General features: G+C 36.8%; 1 protein-coding gene across 2 annotated transcripts in view; it reads right to left on the minus strand.

Annotated features, from left to right (window-relative positions):
* Window positions 1-2,453: 2,453 nt before the first annotated feature.
* nos1 (nitric oxide synthase 1 (neuronal)) overlaps window positions 2,454-15,056 on the minus strand; it is a 59,530-nt gene continuing 46,927 nt past the window's right edge. For both annotated transcript variants that reach the window (XM_081364813.1, XM_081364812.1), the window contains exons 22-29: window positions 14,205-14,374; window positions 12,839-13,049; window positions 8,843-8,930; window positions 8,631-8,752; window positions 7,974-8,122; window positions 6,080-6,274; window positions 5,807-5,925; window positions 2,454-4,547 (exon numbers count right to left, since the gene is read on the minus strand). In XM_081364813.1, coding sequence (XP_081220939.1) covers window positions 4,532-4,547; window positions 5,807-5,925; window positions 6,080-6,274; window positions 7,974-8,122; window positions 8,631-8,752; window positions 8,843-8,930; window positions 12,839-13,049; window positions 14,205-14,374 — 1,070 coding nt within the window. In that variant the 3' untranslated portion in view covers window positions 2,454-4,531. The remainder of the gene's footprint in view (window positions 4,548-5,806; window positions 5,926-6,079; window positions 6,275-7,973; window positions 8,123-8,630; window positions 8,753-8,842; window positions 8,931-12,838; window positions 13,050-14,204; window positions 14,375-15,056) is intronic.

Here is a 15,056-nt window from a genome sequence, read left to right on the forward strand (position 1 = left end):
GTCTTATAGTACTTCTATAGTAATATTTTGTCCCAAAATACTATTTTCCTAAGGGTAATTAGGCCATGCATAACCAACACATAGACGTATATTTTCTGTCATTTAACGTCATTTAACGTCGGTCATCCTCATTAATGTATTTTAAATTGTTTTCATATTGAGATATGACGGCCAGAAAAAATTAAGTTATGTTAAGTTTTTGTTATGTTAAGTTTTTCAGTGCCATTGACTCCCATTATTTTTCGGCGTTTTCCTTCAGTTTTCAGTCCATAATGGCGGCCGCGCCGTCACGTCATGGGGGCAACTGTTGCTATGGAGCGTTCTATTGAGTTTCGCCTCTTGGGCTTCTATACTCTTTGATTTAAAGGCACACTATGCAGCTTCCGCTTTTCTCAAACAGTGACCCCTAGAGTCGTTGTGGAGTATTTATTTAACGTTACTGTCGTAAATACCACTCACGCAGAGCCGTCTCTGCACTCTGCCATGATTCACGTCTGAAATGCGTGCTAGTGTCTTCCATAGAGGCTGCTTCATATGTTGTTGATGAATGTGATGTTGTGCCGTAAGCAAGACGTGATTCTCTCGAGATTTGGCGGGGCGTCACCTCTCACCCCATGCATTGCTGGTTTTGCCAGCGGCTCTTATTGCTCACACTCCTGCACACGAAATAGACAAGAGACTGAATGTGATTCAAGGCCCGATATATTAACAGCCAGGGGCGTTGCCAGATCCCCAGTGAAGTTTTGCTGTACCCCAGTCATTTTTACTGACAAATCACTGTCTGATGAGGTATGTTAGGTTAAAGTAGATAGATAGACCTGAAAATATGCTTTCTTATTCTTTGAATGTTGTCATTAAAGTCCCCCTGTGGTGAAAATTAAGTTTTTAATGTTGTTCATATGTTTAAGTGGTGTATTTTCTCCTTAAAACTGCAGTAAACCAAAGACAGTCTCAAAAAAGTTGTTTGAAATCGCTGGTGTTTCTTACGTCACAAACTACCTTGTAACCAATCTAGTCAACGTGCCAGCGGGCTTTCGCATATTATTACAGGGAACTCACGAGAGAAGCCAGGTTATCCTGGTATATTTTTCTGTTGATCTGAAAAATCGGTTAGATTTAGCAATATATCGGGTGTATGATGTATATTACGGCATAGAGTTATGATGAACTCTATGCCTTTCTCCACATGACGTTCTGAAGTCAAAGAGTTTCTGATGACTGATTTTAAGATGATTGTGAAAAGGCAGACTGAGATGCGAATGGGAACATAGTTTGTGTAACATTAGCAACACATTATTAGCTTGATAACAGTCAAGCAAAAGGCTAATCATATCAATTACCTTTATGTGTTAGACGTTGTAAAGAGCGATACCATTGAGCAGCGTTTACCTCAGTAAATTGACCGAGTGAATCTCTGAGCTGATGTGAGTGAGTGGAGGCGGAGCTAATCTGCATATTCATAGTTCCACATATTCTAAATGAAGCAAGTGTGTAGAGTTACAATCAAGCTATTTTAAGGCATTTTTTTTTTTATATGTAATTTTGGTGATCAAAGAAGAGTTTTAAAGGATAAAATTATTGACTACAGGGGGACTTTAAATAATTTAAAACTTGAAGGCTGATGTAAGGCCAGATGAAGCGAAAAAAAATCCTGCGCCTCTTTATTCATACGCCTCGGCCCTAACCTCTCACTGTGCTCCTCCTCCTTCACTTTTCCTCCAGATCCCCCTAGATATTTTTAAGTTTGGGTCTGTGCATAATACTCTCGAAACGGTCCTATTTTGTTCTTCTCTTAGAAGTAAAAAGTTGAAAAAACCTTTGCAGCAATATACTGTTAATGTACAATCCCGACGCCTAGAGCGACGTTTATGTGCGGCACACTTTCCTCTCAATTACAAAATAAATATACAACAATGACAGTGGTGAGAAAGCAGCAGTTAAGAAAGCATCTGATCGTAGCGATGTGGATTCATTTGTAGATTCACACTGGCATCATGTCGACAGATGAGGTAATAAAATTAGTTATGGCAGTTTGATTATAAAGTATGTTTGAGATAGTATACTGTAAGACTATAGTTCTAATTAATCCCTTTTTTTGTAGGACACATTGACATTCCAGTACAGAATAGCTCTTTCGCCATTATCCTGAACATTGTATAAGCATTCATTTCATGTGTCATAAGGAATAGGCTCTCTGGAGCGCACGTAACGTCACATCCTTTTGATTTTCCCAGCAAAAATGAGTCCTTTTAATAAAAATCAGTCGACAGGCTTACATAGACAACATAGGAAGTCAAGGAAGGATTTGTTTTTTAAGTTTTGTCACAAGCCGTTCACACATTGTCAACAAAAAAGCGATTAATACATTACATTTTTCTATTTACATGACGCCATAATCTCCTAAACTTTTGCATTACGTGAAAAAAAAAAAACAGCAAAGAACTTCAAGTTTTGACATACAAATGTTTTTTATTATTAAGTAGATGCAAAGTTCTTGCAGTATATGCATTAAAATGGCAAATGTTTCAATGTTCAAAGTTCCACAATAGAAGATTCACAGCGGAAATTGATCGGAACAGTTTCTTTTAGCAGCAGCAAAGAACAAACACAAACAGTAAACAAAATCCCGTAAGCTTCTTCACCGTCCAGTCACAGAGGAAGGGCGCGATCAGTTAAACAGACAGTTAAACAGACAGTGCAGGATAAGAGAAAAACAGGACGGTAACATCATGCATTCAGAATAATGCTTCAGGTTCCCCCAAACCAAGTAAAGATTAGACCTCATATATTCACATTATATATTACAAGCAACTCAGAGGGACAAAACCAAATCAAAACCCATAATCAAAATACATTCTTAAAAAATTGTCATATATATTTAGATATTTACTGCACCCTTTAATATATGCATGTGTGGGTTTCTTTTTTGCCAGACTTTTTATAATCACAGAGTTTAAACGGTGCAAAACCCAAATGCGGGGAAGGAAACATTCAGTGTTAACAGCATACATAGAACAAGAATATTCTCCTACAGAAAGACAACAGAAAGCTCCTTGAAATCAAAATTACCTCATATAATATTTTTCATGCCAGAAGCCACTCATAACCCAAAGCTTTCCAAGCAAATCCAAAACGAGCAAGGATCTAACCGAACATACGTATCAGAAGCTTAAAGGATTCATCTCCAGAAACCCGTCCTTTTAAAGCCATCAAAAAGGCATTGCATGCAAAAGAAAATGAACTATGCGCGGCACTGATTTTTTGCTCTCTGTTGCAAGCGTTTACCCTTTAATATGAAACTACAACTACAACGGTTGATCTTAAATCTAAAGAAGAAATCCAGGTCTCAGTTAGATTCAAAGAGAAGGGTCATCACAGCCATGTCTCAGAGAAGCAAGGAAAAAGGGATATAGAAGTGTAATAATACAAAACAGGTGCATCACCTCTTTCTTTCTTGTCAATTCCTGCTGGGTACTGAAGATCAGAGCTTCAAGGACGTTTCATAAAAGCCCAACCTAGAGAGATTTTTAAAACTCCAGAAGTCTTTTCTTACAGTTAGCTTGATTTAAATGCATATTGAATGATATTTAAAAGCGGGCTCAACTTAGTTTTATTGAGCTCGTTATCCAACTCGTTTTCTTTAAATCCACAATCATGTTTTTATTCGCTGAATTAATTTCAAAAGCAAGATATTTTAAGTGTTTCAAGAATTTTTTTTCTTAAATGTCATTATATTTAATTTCATAATTGAGGGCTAGTTGTTAACAAGACAAACTGCTTTAGCACGTCCAGATGCACAGTGTGCACCAGTGTGCCGTCAATTAGCAGTGTGTGTCATTTACAAGTGATGATATTTTAAGGTATCCTTGTTCGGGTGTAATATAATAAAGTGATAATATATAAAGCATGATTTTCTAACTCATCTGCTACACAGCTGACATGCTGGCGTATATTAACTCTTTCCCCACAGTCGAAAGCGAACTGGGTATCTCTTGATCTGTGTTTGGCTCTTTTAAAGATGACTCACCCTTAGTAAATGCTAGCACAACCTCTCTTTTTAGCATGGACAGAGACTTGGTCTTTGATTAAAACAGATCGTAATGTGCGTAATAACCTCAAGACTCACTAACCAAACCAAATACTTCCCATCTCTGAATGGTAAAGTCAATATCTACGCATGTTTGTACATCAGGAAAGCCACTGATCTCGCTTACACGTTTAAAAGGCAGGCCATGTCTAAGTGCGCGCAGCCCATTATTGAGGACAAAGCATAACGACACACAAAAAAGTGCATTCAGAAATTCAAGTGAAAGGTAGTTGTATTAATGCAGATTTTGATCATAGAGAAGCACATCAAACAAGACCTAGCAAAGAAAATGAAATATTCCATTTAAAAGAAAAGAAAAAAATAAACTTTTTTTTTTTTTAAAGACAAACTTGGCACAGTTTTCCCGAATCAATCTTGGTGTCCCATCATGCTTCTGGTTGGCCGATTATGAGCAAAAACCAGCGATATGGACTGATAATGAGACTATGAGCAAAACACCCTGTAAAAGAAAGAAAATAAAGATTTCAAACGAGAGAGAGAAAAGGGGAGGGTATGCATACAGTACATATATCAATCACAAAATACAATTTATATTTTTATTAATAATAATGAAATGCATTATGCTGCAGTTAAATATTTGCATAAACAAATGTATTCCACAACTTATATATGCTCACAATTCACTGTATTTTTAGTTATTGAGTGCATTACTGAGTATGAAATTCATGATATACACTACCCTTCAAAAATTTGTGGTCACTTAGATTTTTTTTTTTTTTTTCATTGATAGAAAGAGATACATACTTTTATTCAGCAAAGATGCACTGAAATGATCAAAAGTGACTTACAAATAATAATAAAAAAAAATTTAACATTGATAATAAATGTTTCTTGAGCATAAAATCAGCATATTAGAATGATTTCTAAAGGATCATGTGACACTATGAGTACATGAGTAATTCAGCTTTACATCACAGGAATAAATTGTATTTTAAAATATATTCAAATAGAAAAATGTTATTTTAAATTTTAATAATATTTCACAACATTACTGTTTTTACTGTATTTGATCAAATAAATGCAGAAGAAACTTTCTTCTTTTTTTCATTTTACATAAGAAAATTTGGCCTGTAATTGTGATTAATTTGATTAATTAATCTGCATTTGATGAAAGTAATTTGAATAATAAACACCTTTCATGCTTCATTAAATCACGTTCACATTTAATATTTGGATGCATTAATTGCAACGTTTCATGATCATATTTAAATATGCCGTGATATTTTAATTTATCCACTTTTGCGCACTGTCCAACAGAGCACCAGATGACACATGGCGAGAGATTGTAAGGTACCTCTCGTCCTCCAACTCAAGGACTTTCATCATAAAACATCAAAATAAGCGACACCTCTCACAGGAACTACGGTGGCCATGCAGTGAAAAGGCCAGTTAAGGGCGCTACGGTTAAAGCACTTCTCCCTCCCTCCGCTCTCAGGGCAAGTGCGCGATGAACAAGCTCTTATCTGTAAGAGCACAAACAGAGAATAGCACAGCCACTCTCTTCTCACTAATCCTGTTACTCTGCAGCCTCTTCTCAGCCTCCGTCTCTATGGTTACCGCTGGCATTCAGTGATGCTGGTCCAGAGGCAGTATCTACAGTAATCTACACAACACAAGGTCCTCCTACAAGCATGGATAACCCCAAAGGCAACTCAAGGAGAGACGAGGACGGATGGAGAATAAGCAAACAGGACTTACTCATCTGTGTCTTTCTTGCTCTCTTCGATGAAAGCAATAGACTCCGACCTTAGACGGTTGGTGACCTCGTAAGTGCGCAGGGTCACGCCGAAAATGTCCTCGTGGTATCGATTCTCATCCTTCAACAAGACAGAGGAGAAAACAGTTTGAAAAAGTACCTGGAACTTCTCAAATGACCTTGTACTTGATTTACCTTTGCAAACAAAAGGTCCGTTTTAAATAAATGGCTGAATAGCACCATTAACAATAGTGTGAAGATAAGTGTGCTCTAACCCTTAGTTTGCTGATATAGAAGCCGGCGTCCTCCAGGGTCATGTTTCCGTGCAGTTTGAAGATCTGCTGGACTGTTTTCAGTACGTCTCCAGCCATGGTGACGTCCCCGCAGACGTAGATATGTCCTCCTTCTTCTCTCAGATACTTGTACACTGTTTCAGACAGCTGCTCGCGAAGCACATCCTGGACATATTTCTGAGAAAAGAATATAAAGTAAGAGGTAAGGGACTAAAAAGACATCTATGAACCAGGGGTTGCACAGACTAGTCGACATTAAAGGGCTAGTTCACCCAAAAATGTGGTGGTTCAGGATTTTGGACATCGGACCTAATTTCCAAGTTAGCCTGGGTGTTATTTATCAGTGGAGACAGTTTTCAAAAAATTTCACCCGATCCTCCCAGTTGCATAGTTCGCCGGTGCTAGGCTAGCGCGAGTCAACGGTAACTGCTAGCCTGCCATTAAAACAGTTTTACCCACTCCACAGTACACCAAAAGCAAATAAATGATAACTCCAGACTATCGATGTAAATGATTTGTAACATTATTCTCTCAACAGACAAACTACCCTTTCATCGCATTGCAATAGTTATACTTTGTTCCCTGTGTTTATTAGCACAGTCTACAACAGCGGCGGAGTGATATTAAGTTACCTAGGCAACCGAGACTACTACTAGCTAGCTAGACGTCCCGACTGTAGTCCGCTTCTGTTCTGTGTTTATTTTTCGGCGCAGTACTAACCGGAGCAAAGTAAAACTCCGCCGCTGCTGAGAAACTAGTTCCTGTAAATGTAATGCGATCATTGAGATGCAAGAGTAGTTTGATCAGTTACCGTTGACTCGCGCTAGCCTAGCACCGGCGAACTATGCAACTGGAAGGACTGGATGAAAAATGTTGAAAACATGATAAATGATAAATTTATCACCCAGGCTAACTTGGAAATGAGGTCCGATGTCCAAAATCCTGAACCACCCCTTTAATTACTCACCCTCATGTCGTTCCAAACCCGTAAGACTTTCGTTCATCTTCGAAACACAAATGAAGATCTTTTTGATAAAATCTGAGAGCTTTCTGTCCCTCCATTGACAGCTACGCAACGACCACTGATGCTTCAGAGATTGTAAAACTAATCCATATGAATTGAGCGAGTTGGTTCAAAAAAATTTGAAGAGACTCGCTTTTTTTGATGAACAGATTATCATATTATTATATATTGATCAGCGAACATAAACAGAAGCTCAACCTAATCTGCTTGACATGCGTAACACGAGAATTAACCTCATTGGTTCTTGCTGAAGCTCAAACGTGATGCGTAACATGAGAATGAACCTCATTGGTTCTTGCTGAAGCTCAAACGTGATGCGTAACATGAGAATGAACCTCATTGGTTCTTGCATGTCAAGCGAACATGCTTGTTTACCACAACTGATGTGTGAGTTGATGAATGTTTATATGTAAATAAAAGACTAAATTAAATCTGTTCATCATATAAAGTGATCGAGTCTCTTCAGAAAATTTGGACTTTATGAACTTTTTGAGGCATCAAAGTGGTCGTTGTGTAGCTGTCAATGGAGAGAAGGAAATCTCTCAAGATTTCATCAAAAATATCTTCATTTGTTTTGCGAAGATGAACGAAAGTCTTATGGGTTTGGAACGACATGAGGGCGAGTAATTTGTTCCACTGTTATTTGTTCAGTCAGAAAGCCTTTGCTTTGCTCACTGAATAAAAAAAAAAAAAAAGGAAAGATCTGAGACTTTTTTTTTTCTTCAAAAAGGTCCATTTTCACATTAATCTCCATGATTCACATGGGCAATCTAGGTAAACCTTCACTAATGCTGGAGTATAAATGGATTTGAAATATCCTCAGTGATATTTGCCAAGGCATCATATTCTAACCTTTGGTCTCCCAGGCTCTCTGGAGTATGCGGTGAAAAGCTCTTTAAACACTTCCTTGTTCTTCGCCTGGATGGTCTCTTCCTTGTAAATGTGGTCAATCTGTGACTGCCGACAACCGAAAACCAAGATCATGGGACATGCCTTGATTCCTGGTGAATTTAAACATGCCAAAATTAAGTTAACTCAATGACAAATGGCAAAGTATATTAATCATACATAATTACATTAATTGCATGCAAATTATCAATGAATCCTAAAATAAAAATTAACTGTATATATATACATACACACACACATATATATATATATATATATGTGTGTGTATGTATGTATGCATGTATGTATGTATGCATGTATATACACATACACACACACACATATACATATATATATATATATATATATATATATATATATATATATATGTGTATGTATGTGTATATATATATATATATATATTTTTTTTTAGTTTGTATTCAAGCAATGAAAACAAAATGACAAAAAATAAATAAATGTTCTACAAAGATTAGAACACCTATAAATGTTAAAATGTATTAAATAACAAATTAACAAATCATTCAAACAAAAGATGCTTTTCTTTATCAGATCTGTACATTTAGAAGCACAATTTAGACTTCGAAGCAAACAAAAGCCTACCCTTATTTTCAACATCATACAGTCTCTGCTGCCAGAAGCTTCTGAATGGAGCAATTCCAGTGCCTGGGCCAATCAGAATACACGGAACCTGGCTGTCTTTTGGCATACGGAACGTTGGAGCCCTGAAACACAGAATACATCCTTTGATTCCATCAAATCCACACGAAAACTACCCTCAGTGGACATATTTGAGAAGTGTATAAACGCTTTACCCTCTGACAAAGCACGGCACTGTATCACCTTCTTCCAAGCTGTTGAGCCAGGAGGAACACACTCCATGGTGTACGGGACCCTCTCCATCTATCCGGAATAAAACGCATAATCCTTTAACCTGACACCTTCCGACACTGATCTAGCGCCTGGCAATTCAGGACTGCACAGGGCTGACATCACTTGCTTCAAATGGAGTGAAATTGCTATATTTTAACCACCAATTACGCCATTATGCACATAATTACATGTTTACAATGCATTAAAAATGTGGGAAAGAGATTAGATCACCGTTTCTCTTTTGCGCGTATTAAAAAAAAAAAAAGGCTTACCAGCAAATGAGCAGATCTAGAATTAATTTGATCTTTTAATTTTGATGTAGTCCCTATCTTTAAAATAAACGAGCAGTTATTAGATGAACAGTCTAATACCGCAGACAATCAGCCTGGTTTCTCTTCTGACATTACAGATTATTCACAATTCATTAGGCACTTCAGTCAAATTGCTAATTAAGTTCATAGTCTCTCTTATTAAGCACCCAATTATTCATATGATACCGCTGTTGGGGAAATGTGAGTTTTCAGGCCATATGTCATTGTAACTATTGAAAGTGAGAGGCTGTTGTTTGAAATGAGTGACGAAGAAGCACTGGAAACGTTTAACACATCAGGTCCTGTTTACACATGCTTAGAACATCTGGTGTTAAAGTGATCAGCTGAGATACATTACTGTTGACACCTGGTACAAACATGCATCTCAAATGTGTTTCTGGTGACCATTAGCTTTCATCAAAGAGAGGGTCTCTGAAAGACTGCTCGAATCACTTATTACATCTCTATATGGATATATAAAAAACAAACTAAAAAACATTTTTTTAATATTTATTATGCAATTTAATATGAGTTTGCTAATCCTTGCTGTGTTCAGATCGGCCAAGATAACAAAATCTGCAATCTCAAGATAGGCCTATCTGAATATGAACTCAAACATTTCTCATCATATTCATCCAAAATATATGGATGGAATATATATAGAATTTGATGGAATGTAGACAATAGCTAATGTTGAGTATATATACACTGTACATCAACTGTTTTTTTATTAAAAAATTTTCCGAAGTCATTTTTTAGAAGTAATTTTACATCTCACTCTAAAAATATCCTGTTATAAACGGATAAAAACTGCAACTGTGTTTAATCACCATAATACAGGTGGTAAAACAGATTCATCAGATCAGATTCATAGAAAATATGTATAAATGTTCAGAGTGTCATGCGATCAAAGACAAAAACACCATCAGTCAGTGCAACACACGAGACACTAAAATAATGCAATAAACATGAATTAAATAACAGCTGGTTGGTTGGTTAGTGTTTTAACACCATGCCAGCTTCCTTGGCTATTTTCATGGTCAGTAACAAGTTAAAAAACAACTATAAAAGAACAATTTAAAAACCTACTGCATAGCTTTTTAAAATTTGCTTTAGTTAATAAAAATTCTAAAATGGATTCTAAAGTGCTTGCAGAATAATATCATTTCTTAAGAGAAATTAAACCATAACAATTTAGTAAAATATGTTTAAGAGATACTTAACTGAGCATTTTTTTTACTCTAAATTATCTAGTAATTCAGTTTTTGCTTGATATATTTAAAATATTTAAATATATTTATAAATAAAACATATTGCATTCAGTGCTAGAGAAATTTCTGTTTAAAAATAATGCATTACAATATTGTGCTAATCCCTAAAAAAGTAACTAATCGTGTTACTTTTTATGCAAAGAAACACATTACATTACTTTTGTGTTACCTTCTCCTCACCTGGGATGGGCTGAGCCGCTTGTTTTTTTATATTAAAAATGTAAAGTAGGGTGACCACCACCCGTCCCGCTTTGCGTTGTACCGCACATCATTTTCACCCCTTGTGCCGCACGTCGCATATTGAGAAAATGTCCCACATTTTCATCATTCTGTTGGTTTTTAATTATCATATTAAGAAAACGTGCATGCGTTCTTTTGCCTTTTTAAGAAAGCATTTTATTTATTCTTTTTGCGGCGTAGTTTTTCACCTATATTTAACAGAAGTACAACAACAGCCGCTTTTTTTTTAATCCTATCCAATGGTTGAAAAGAAAGGAGTAAACACGGTCACTAGTAGGTTGTAACATCTGTCAATCAAAATGTGGAGCGGTGATTCGCTCCATGTGTTCCCTGTCAGAAAACAAATGGATAATTTGGTAAATTAAATTTTTTATTTAACAGATTTTATCAACTTGTTGCCTGCCGTGGTTGTTTTAATTCACATCCTTTCTAAAAAATATTTAAGTTTTTGATTATAAGACTGTCAATGAACTAATTTCATGTTGTTTTATATTTTATTAGTTCATTGTTTATTCTGTTGGATTTTAGTTGGACTTGGTCAGAACTGTTTCAAAAAATAGTTATCTGCGTGATGCCTGCTGCCTTTGGCCTCAGTGATGTTGAATTTAAATGACACGTAAAATAAAGACATTTATTGTGATGTAATGGTGTTTTCTGGGAGGGATTAAAGAACAAAGTATTTTTTTCAGCTGAAAAGCAGAATGCAAATGTTTTTATTAAGTTAGATAGACATTATATAACGGTTTCAGATTACGTTTTAGTGTTGGTAACATGTCCCACACAAACTTGGTAATCGTCCCACATTTGGTTTGTTTGATGGTGGTCACATTAATGTAAAGGCCCTTTTACACTAAAGGTGAAATGAATAAGCTCAGGCTGAAGGAAATGCAAATTCACGCCTGAACAGTAGAGGGCGCAGCTCAAAACAAACCTTTCAGCAGTGCTGCCATTCTGGATTGCATAAGAATAGGATGCAGGAGAAGAACAACAACACTCTTAAAGGTGGTATCAGTGATTTCAGGCCCAAAAATATTTTTATCACATTCATCTAATCTTTCCTAACGTCTCTGTAGGCAGCCTAGGCTCTGAGATCTGCTCACAAAAACAAATGGTTTAGCCAACCACTCAAAACCAAAACAAATAGTGTTCCAACCAATCACCGACAGGGGGAGGGTTTTGTGAGGTTTTGTGCTCATGCACGGCTGCAGGCGAAGTCAGAGCTGAAGAAAAAGCTGGCTCAAAACCTCACAACACCCTCCCCCTGTCGGTGATTGGTTGGAACACTATTTGTTTTGGTTTTGATTGTTTGGCTAAACCATTTGTTTTTGTGTGCAGATCTCAGAGCCTAGGCTGCCTACAGAGACGCGTTTTTTGACGGCATGCTTATGGGGCGGGCAGCTAGCGGATCGTTAGGAAAGATTAGATGAATGTGATTAAAATATTTTTGGGCCTGAAATCACTGATACCACCATTAATTTAGCAATAAAAAAATGTGATGTTTATCCAAGTCACTTTTGCTTATCAGTCTGGTTGAATAGGATCATTGAAAGTCAGCAACAAAGACAGGTTAATCAAGTGAGATTAAATGCATAAAGTTTCATTTAACATTTATTTATTGCAGGTTTGCGTAAAATTCTGAGTTTGCATTTCACCGTTTTTATTCATTTTGAGAAATACTGAATCTGTTTTTGTGCCAGTGAGAGATAAATGCCTGTTCACATTTAGTCTAGATCTACAATAACCATCATGTTCACACAACGCCTCTGCACTTACTCCTGATTTCTCTCAACATGGGGACAGGAGAGGTGTAGGTCAATAAATGTGAAAACAAAGTAACTTGCATTATTTATTTGAAAAAAGTAATGTGTTACTTAACTTGTTTCTTGAAAAAGTAATCTGATAATGTAATTCCTGTTACTTGTAATGCATTACCAACAACACTGATTGCATTACATATTTTCACCATATATGGCAAGGTAACTTACAGCTAACCAATTAACAGGTTTTTACTGTAGCATTTTTACAGTGCTGATATGAAGCTGAAGCTGGAACACAATTAGGCACTCAATTAAGTTTCCTGGTCTATGAAAAAGCTTTTCCCCCCTTTTTTGTTTACCTTTGGGCCGATAGGACACCACTGCCACGGTGAGGTGGATCTCTCCTGGATGGAGGTCTGGAGAGGAGCTGATGGAGTAGTACCGTGGCTGTAGGAGGGGTAGCTGGGTCAAGAGAAGGGTGGAGGGGATCTGGAGGGACGGGAACTCCTCCAACACCTCCACTATGGTGGGGTTATTGGACCACTTCCACTCCTCATACTCCTGCAAACCCTGAGGAGACACCGAATGAAGCACATGACATCAGCATGATGTTCTCAGTAGCTCTGGTTTGGCACATGAGCTCTGGATGAGTGGCAGTGAATGGCAGACGTTCAAAACATTCTGCAAGCTGTGAACTGACAGCAAGAAGCGAGTAAAAAAAAAATGTCAACGCTGTAATTTGCCTAAAAGTGTTAGTCATGTGAGTGTAAAACAGAGCCAGAAAGGGCTTTTTCAGACCTCTCTTTTTAAAGAGAGAGTTCTGACACAATGTATTCAACAACATATTACTCCTAATCTACAGTTTGTGATATTTTGAACATAAATGATTCATTAATGTTCTTTTCTATACAATAAAAGTACTTTTTTTACTAGAGCTGTCAAGCTACAAAAAAAGGGACCAAAAACTTAGTTCATACAACTCTACCGTTATTGTCTTATTGACTGGAGTAATGATGCTGAAAAGCTTTGCCATCACATTAGTAAATTACATTTTAAAATATATTAAAATAGAAAAACAGTTCATTTAATTCCTTATAATATTTCACAATATTCCATATTTTTACTGTATTTTTGATTGGTGAGTATAAGAGACTTTCTCAAAAACATTCATAAATCTTACCGACCCCAAACCTTGACTAGCGTATTCCAAATAAATGATTAAAATATACAGATGTAAATTGTATGTTTATTTTAATCAAGCAGAGAGACACTGCGAGGAGTTGCCATCCTCATTGACGTGAACCCTTTTGTCTTTCTCCTCTGGTTCACTCATTTGAACCAGAATGGATGACTCACTAACTAAGCAGCCATTTTTAGCAACATATCGAAAAATTGTTTCAGTGGGAAGCAATGAAAGAGAAATATTTCCTTGTTTTCGAGGTTGGCACTGAGAGGCATGTGTGAGAGAGCAAGGAAAAAAGGAAGTGGGGAGGAGGGGGTTGATTTTCAGAGGTAATAAGTTATCAAACTGAGAAAATTACTGCCGATTTGAGGCGGAAAAGGCAGGGACACATGTGGAGACGTGACGCCTTTTGTCTAATATGGAAAAGATGTATGAAAATGGGTTTTAGATCATTACTGAGCTTTAGTATTGATGCAAATAAATGTCTTGCATGATAATTAGAGAAGCGCACAAGCATGTGTGAAGGCATGCAGTTTTCTTACCTTGCTGAGCACCTCTAGTCTCTTTCTCTGTTTCTCATTAGTCACTAGAGGAGCAAACTGTTGCAATAGTTGAGGACTAGGAGGGGTGGTTATGTCCAGGAAGTATTTGAAAGCCTGATAGATGGTACAGGGTGGAATACGACTCTCATCCGTCCAGTTGCTTATCACACCTGCAGAAGATGAAGAGGTTCAGATTGGTTAAGAATGCAGATATGAAGTTTTTTTTTATTATTATTTAATCCTGATTTAGGCAGTGGTTCAGTGGCAATGGTTTAGACTAGCAGCAGATACTTCACACTGAACACTGCAATACTTAAACGGATAGTTCACCCAAAAATGAATATTCTGTCATTATTTACCCATGCACTCCCATGTTGATCCAAACCTGACTTTCTCCATACAGTAAAAATATGAAGGCAAAATGCATTGATATCAAGCTCCAAAAATGACGTAATAAAAGTATGACGTGTGCACTGTATTTGACTCAAATTGTAGTGCTTTCCTCACACAAACCTTTAATATAAGTCTTTATTTGCTGAAAACCTTGGCGCCTTCTGTGGTCTCACTGACGACTAACTTAATGTGACATTCAGATATTCACAAATGCAAATTATTAAACTATTATATGTCTTCAGAGGACTTTGAATATAGCGTACAGGTCATTTGGACTTCTTTCATGGTGCTTTTATCATTTGAGACCTAAAGCCTTTTCCATTTGTAAGAAAGAACGGCATATGGGGTTAGAAGGACATGTGGATGAGTAAATGATGACAGAGTTTTCATTTGTAAGTGAACTGTACCCTGATAATGTGTCCAACGCACCTACTTCTGATAAAATAACTATTTTGTGCA

Source organism: Scardinius erythrophthalmus, assembly GCF_964197995.2.
Source record: "Scardinius erythrophthalmus genome assembly, chromosome: 5".
Lineage (NCBI taxonomy): Eukaryota > Metazoa > Chordata > Actinopteri > Cypriniformes > Leuciscidae > Scardinius > Scardinius erythrophthalmus.